Source organism: Triticum aestivum, chromosome 7B (genome assembly GCF_018294505.1).
Source record: "Triticum aestivum cultivar Chinese Spring chromosome 7B, IWGSC CS RefSeq v2.1, whole genome shotgun sequence".
Classification (NCBI taxonomy): domain Eukaryota; kingdom Viridiplantae; phylum Streptophyta; class Magnoliopsida; order Poales; family Poaceae; genus Triticum; species Triticum aestivum.
In genome coordinates this window covers 141,038,025-141,044,989 of record NC_057813.1, presented here as the reverse complement: position 1 = coordinate 141,044,989, position 6,965 = coordinate 141,038,025, and the positions used below count along the sequence as shown (strand labels likewise).

The 6,965-nt window shown below is 51.5% G+C and overlaps 1 protein-coding gene across 1 annotated transcript; it reads right to left on the bottom strand.

The window, feature by feature from the left end:
- Window positions 1-600: 600 nt before the first annotated feature.
- On the bottom strand, window positions 601-3,890 carry LOC123157019 (subtilisin-like protease SBT1.8). Its single transcript, XM_044575242.1, has 2 exons — window positions 2,161-3,890; window positions 601-1,669 (listed from the first exon to the last, which is right to left on the bottom strand). Exons 1-2 carry the CDS (start codon window positions 3,800-3,802, stop codon window positions 1,005-1,007), a joined length of 2,307 nt encoding a protein of 768 aa, XP_044431177.1. The 5' UTR covers window positions 3,803-3,890; the 3' UTR covers window positions 601-1,004.
- Between the last annotated feature and the right edge of the window lie 3,075 nt (window positions 3,891-6,965).

Genomic DNA, 6,965 nt, shown 5'->3' with positions numbered 1-6,965 from the left:
AGCGAAGTGAACGCAGCCAGCAACAGCAAGCTGGTGAACGAACGCACGAAAATGAGACAACCCAATACTGTAGCGCGTAGGGAAATGCTTCAGGCAAGGGGAGCCATCTCACTATAAGCGAGATATAGCTCCTGCGCTTCATCCTCTGCTTCTGCTGTTTGCACTCTTCAGTCCTGATAAGGGTGTAGTGTTTCACAGCTCATGAATGCACCACCTGGTTAAGCAGCCACTAGTCAAGTTCATATGCATGTCCGCACAAAGAAAAGGTTAGATTGGGTTCAGGCCCAGCCTTGCCATTTTTCTTCAGTTTCCACTGTAAAGGCTAGCCGAACAAAGCTCAAAGTGACACACATCAAATTCCAAGAAGAATCTTCCGCAATGATGTGCTTTTGGCTACCAGATTTGTGGAAGGCTCTACTTGATCTCATTCCAGAACTGAGACTTGTGCTTGGACCAGCTGCTGGCTTCTGATTTGCGACTACCATCGGTGGAGTTGGCGTGCATGCAATGCCCATTCTGACGAAAAGGCAAAGACTGCAAACAAGAACAAGCTGGTTCAAACATAACACAGTTCCAAGCAACCATATTGCCCAAGAGAAATTCAAACGATCTTTTCATCATTTTGCATTAATTCAAGAGCACCAGGATGGGCATAGAAATACACCAGATGACATATTGGGATCAAACGACTGAGCCACTTTAGTTCAGGGTTATTTCTTGCTTGCAAACATAGAACTAGAAAGAAAAAAAAACTTAAACTCTCACACGTTAACGGCGCACAAGCTTGTCGCCGGCAACTAACAACCGTAAGGGGAAACAAATTCCGGCGAGTGACCGACCGGCACCGAGGAAGAGCTCAAGGTTTTGCAGTTGAGAGCTTCGCGCAGATTCTCTTTGCGAAGCGATCAGCAAGCTACATCAAGCTATCTAGCTATCTTTCATCTCCTGAACCTGAACATAACTGAAACAAACACCAACAGGGCCTGAACTTGCTTCCCTGCTCCTCACATCTTCCATGTGTAGGCAACCGGACTGCGGACGACATGCTCGTCGCTCGCCCATGATATCCACCCGAAGTCCGGCTTGCCGCGGCCCGCGCCGGATGCCTTGGATTCGAAGGTGACATAGTACCTCTGCTTCTGCCCCACCTTCTTGAACACGAGCTTCGCCGGCGTCACCGTGACGCCGACGGACGCAGGGCCGCTCACCTTCACGTCGTAGACGGCCATGGCCGGGCCGACATTGGTCAGCTCCCTCCTGTACCTCACGGCGTGCGTCGGCTTCTTCCTGAACACGACCGAGAAGGATGGGTAGTTGAGGTCGCCGGGGCGGGACCTTGGCGGGCACGAGACGTTGGCCATCTTGGTGATCACCCGGATGTGGGTCGCGCTGTAGTCCAGGGAGCAGAGGAAGGCGACGTAGTCGCTGGTGGAGATGTCGTACACGAGGCCCGGGGAGAGCGCCTTCTGTGGGTCGACGTGGCCTGCGCCGAAGCCGAACGGGGTCGCCGGTGAGCTCCCGGCGGCGTCCCGGAGCGAGGAGTTCGTGTTGTCCATGGTGTATGTGGTGGTCATCAGCGCCGACTTGATGGCCGCAGGGCTCCAGTTGGGGTGCGCCGCCTTGAGCAGCGCGGCGAGTCCGCTGATGTGTGGGCAGGACATCGATGTCCCTGCAGGAATCACAATCAGACTATTGTTCAGTAAAGAGTAAAACACAAAGGGAGTGAGCTGAATATTGTACTACTCATATTTGGTTTGGAGGCAATCCGGTATCTTGTCACGAGATCCAGCATGCAATGCTAGAAACCACTCAAACCAAAAAGTAACAAGGGAAAGTAACTTTCTTTGGTGGTGTTGGCTTTGAAAGGTTTCACATCTAGTCTAGTCGTCTAGAGCAGCATCACATGTGCGCGTCTGACAAAAGGCAGTGAAAACAAGTGCTGTTTCTGTTTCTTCCAACAAGCAGCGAAAGTTGAAATGAAATGGTGCCTTTTTGAAACAAAGGTCTAAAGGATTTGTTTGTGGGTAGCATTTTTTCATAGTCAATTTGTGCAAGCTGTAAAAAAATGAGTAGTAATTCCAAACATGATGACAATAACTTTTTCAAAAAAAAAACATGATGACAATATCAGCAAAAACTGAATCTGAACAGTACACTCACCGGAGATGATGTTGAAGGGAGTCCGGCGGCCGTCCTTGGCGAGCCCGGTCGGCCCTTTGACGCCGGACCACCCGGCCAGGATGTTCACGCCCGGACCGATCATGTCCGGCTTCAGGATGTCGGGCACGACGGTGTTGGGCCCGCGGGAGCTGAACGCCGCCACGACGGGCGACGGCCGGATGCCGAGGGCCGTGCCGCCGAAGCTCAGCATTGCCATCGGCCGGCCACCGCGCTGCGCATAGTCCCGTATCTTGTCACCGGTCGACTTGCCCACCGCCACGGCCGGGAGGAGGTGGCTGTCCGCCACGAGCTCCTCTCCGCTCGCTGCAGTGTTCGCCAGCACCATCCCGGCGCCGCCAGCGGCCTTGACGACGGCGCCCTTCTCCACGCGCGCGTTCACGCCGCGGTCGCACAGGACAATCTTGCCGCGCACGGACGCCGGGTTGAGCGTGCCCGAGAGACAGAGCTTGCTCGCGTTGTCGCGGCTGTCGCCGTAGACGAGAGGGAGCATGACGGGGCGGCCGGATTGGGCGTAGAGGGACACGCCGGCCAGACGCGCGCCGGATGGGAGCGTGACGTAGGCAGGGAAGTCGCGGTCCAGCGTGCCCGCGCCGACGGTGGCCACCCACGGCGCGGAGTTCGCGACCGTGGCGCCGGACGGGCCGGAGTTGCCTGCTGAGCAGGCCACGAACACGCCGGCCGCCGCCGCACCGAAGGCGCCTACTGCCACGGTGTCCCTGTAGTACGGCGCCGCGCCGCCGCCGAGCGAGAGGGATAGCACGCCCACCCCGTCGGCCACGGCGGAGTCAATGCCAGCTAGAATGTCAGAGCCGAGGCACCCCTCCGGCCAGCACACCTTGTACGCCGCCACGCGAGCCCCGGGCGCCATTCCGCGTGCCGTCCCTGTGGCGTACCCGAACAGGCTCGCGTTGGCCACCGCCGCGCCCGCCGCAGTCGTCGCCGTGTGCGTCCCGTGCCCGTCCCTGTCCCGCGCCGACCGCCTCCCCACGCCCATTCGCCCGCGGCCGCCGTTCGCGGCGCGGAAGCCCCGCGAGAAGCTCCGTGCGCCTACGAGCTTCCTCCCGCACGAGCTCGGCGGGAAGTCCACGCCAGCCTCGCACACGCCCTTCCAATGCGCGGGTGGCGGCGGGAGGTCGCCGCCCGCGAAGCTCGGCGACTCCGGCCAGACGCCGGTGTCAAGAACCCCTATGACCACATCGTGCGAGGCCGCGTCCAGGTTGTGGATGGCCGGCTGGTACGCCGGGGAGAGCAGCCCCAAGAACTCCGGGGTGCGCGTGGTGTGGAGCTGGAACACGGTGTCCGGCACGACCTGCAGCACGCCCGGGCTGTCACGGAGGAGCGGCAGGTGGTGCGGGAGCAGCGCCGCCGCGAAACCGTGCGCAGCGACGGAGTAGGAGTAGAGCAGGTGGCGCGCCGGGTCGATGGACAGGGACTGGAGGTGCGCCGCGTGCCAATGGGCCGGGGATGGGTGCGCCGCCGGCATGGCCGCCGGGTCCATGAACACGATGTACGTCGTCGTCGTGCCGCTGCCGCCCGAAACGTCGGTGTCGCCATTGACATTGGCAAGCGAGTGGCTTGCAAGGACGACGAGGACAGAGAGCAGCAGGTGAGTGCCCTCCATTGGGGGAGTGGAGAGTGGAGAGTGGGAAACGGTGAGTGAGGAGAGGACGAGACTGAGGCTGACTGAGATGGTGGTGATAATGGCTAGTGTCCGGGAAAGCGCTTGTGCGTGTGGGGAGATGGGGCCCTTCTGCAGGGCTTTAGAGAGGTTTTCTGGGCTTTTTGGCGGATCAGCATGAGTGATCAGGGAGGAAGAAGATGCTCCGTTTTCCCGCTTTTTCTTTGGGGCCAGATAAACTTGAGATGATTAGGGAGTGATGCAGCATCTTTCCCAGGATTAGTTGGCTTTAGTGATTATTTTGGTTTCTAGTAGGTGATGAGAGAATAAGAATGTGTTGGTAACGCCTCTATCGAGTGCCTAATAATTCGTTGATCAAGCATATCCTCTTGTTCATCATTCGCCTTTCCACCATCTATTTCGGCTTACTTCCTCAACTTCCAAGTAGAACCCTGTCGAACTATTCTTCAAAACACTTGTGGTTCTACACTTTAATATGTGGTTTTAGTTACCTTATTTCTGTTTTGGCCTAAATATAAGTTTGCCTAAATGTGTGGGAATCTTACCGGGCGAAAACAGACTCCCACTGTCCTAGTTAGACGCCCGATCAACTTTTTGGGGAGCCTTTGTGGTGTAACACCCCCCCCCCCCCAGTTGTCATCGTCAGTTGGCACCACTGGGCTCGTCTGCACGGCTGACGGCGCCTGCAGGGCATCGTTCCCGTAGCATTGGGCGATGGGTGGGCAGCGATTGGACGCCGCGAAGGCGGATAGTGCAGAGATGGCGCCTCATGCTTGGGCGGGGCCTGATGGCGTTGCAATAAGCATGTGGTGGGCGCACCATCCGGCGGAGGTCACCCGGAGCTGCCATGGACCAACTTGGCGTCGTCGTCCATGCTGCCGAATCGGCCCGACCTCTGCTCGAGCTCGAGCGTCGGGGATTTGGTTGTTGGGCGGTGCCGCACGAGGATGACTACCGGGCAATGCCTCCATGGTACCCAACTTGTCTAGTGAGGTTGCCAATCTCACTAGTTTTGTTGATTGCAAGGATAAGCGTATTGTATGTTTGGAATTGGATTATAGAACCAAAAGTAAACCAGTTTAGATTGTAAATAACATTAGCAAAAAGGATCGGGGTTGTGATTATGAAGAATAATCGATAGGGATCCATAACTTCACTAGTGGCATTTCTTCAAAAATAACATTGCACAGGTGCGGTGAACAAATTACAGTTGTACACTAGTGTAGAAATGCGTATACACAATCTCAATTAGTGGCGTGCCACTTTCAATCCACCCCACTTTTACTAGGTTAATGGTGGTGTGGCTACATTTTACATGCCACGGGTGTGTAGAACCAAGTGTGCTGACCAGGCACAAGTTTTTTTTACCGTGAAACCGTAGAACAATAGTTCTAAGGTACAATCCGTTCTTACAACAAAAGGAATCAACCTATGCCAGTTTTATAGAACATTAAAAAAACTAATTAAATGTTCCGATCAACCCAACTACGAATCTTTTCTGCTTTGGAGTGATTTGTTTTTATCTGAGCAGCCCACACAGTCCTTCTTGAAGATAAAATTTCCACCCCTGAATGTGTGGTACAACTGATATGAAGATCTTGTCATTCCTTATGGACCAAATACCCGAACATCCCATAGTTATAATGTCCAATGCCATATCTTGTGGAAGTTGTATTATGGTCAACTGGAAGTCATCAAATATTGAAACGACAATGCTATTTTCCTACCGACTGGTGGTTTGCAACAGGCACGTACGATCTGGCGACCGCTCGATCCGCTCATCCCACGCAACAATCGCTCGATCCAATTTTTTTTCCAGTCTCCCGCACAACAATCGCTCGATGTGGTTTTTTTCAGTCTCGCGCGTGGAAAAGAAAAAAAGGGGCGCTAGCAAGAATCAAACCTAGAACCTGTTGGTTGAGGCCATAGCACGCTACCAACTGAGCTAACTCTCTCTTCTGGTTTTACACGAAGATTACATGTTTTTATACCTTATTAAATGAGTGGAAATGAAAAACAACTCGATCCGTTTCTCTCAGGCGACAAAACCGGGAACTTGTGTGTAAATAGCATGGTATTTCTCCCGCAAAAAAAATAGCATGGTATTTGACGCATGTGGACCTAGTAAATTATGATGCAAAGACCGTGATAACATATGGGTAAATAGCACGATTATGCATCGTAGATTTGATAATTTACATACAAATACCATTGGTAATTTTGACCCGGAAAAAATATTGAAACATATCTCGATAACTTTTGTCTAAACAACAGGATAATATACACATCAATTTTGTGTAAATAACACAGTAATTTACGCACGATCTGACAATATAACAAACAACTGTGGTCACACAATAGAGCCAGTAACTTTTGACTGGGGAAAAATTTAGTGGAGAAACAAACTCCGATAACTTATATGATAGTAATATACACACAATAGAGCCGATAACTCACATACAAACACTACGATAATTCTTTTAACCCGAGAATGAAAGTTGTTGAAAACAATACCCCCGGTAACTTTTGCGCAAACATCATGATAATATAAGAAAAACAAAGATGATAACTCGCGTACAAGCACCATTGTAACCTTTTTACCCAAAAATGTTAAATAATCTAGTCCGGTAACTTGTATGTAAATAACATGATAATATAGACACAACAAAGTTGATAACTCACTTACAAACACTCTGGTAACCATTTGACCCGAGGAAAAATATTGAAAAACAACCCCTGATAAATTCTGTGTAAATAGGATGGTAGTATACACACAACAAAGCTGATAACCCACATAAGAACACCGTGGTAACTCCTTTGACCCCAGGATAAAGTTGTTGGAAATCATACCCCGGTAATTTTTATGCAAATAACATGATAATATACACACAACATAGTTGATAACTTTGACTTTGAAAATTTTCTCTTTGGAAAACATTACTCCGGTAACTGTTGTGTAAATGACATGATAATTTATGCACTGCAGCCCTGATAATTTAGATACAAATATGACGGTAATATTTCAACGCGAGGGGTGCTTGAAACGTACCCTGATAATTACTATGTAAATAGTATGATAATTTATGTACCGTTGTCATGATAACTTATATACAAACACCACGATAACGTTGACCTAGAAAAAAGT

Excerpts from the sequence above, each read along its gene's own strand:
- LOC123157019 (XM_044575242.1), bottom strand. The coding sequence starts at position 3,802 with ATGGAGGGCACTCACCTGCTGCTCTCTGTCCTCGTCGTCCTTGCAAGC. Across the intron at positions 1,670-2,160 it reads TCCCTTCAACATCATCTCCG|GGACATCGATGTCCTGCCCA; the intron begins GTGAGTGTACTG and ends TGATTCCTGCAG.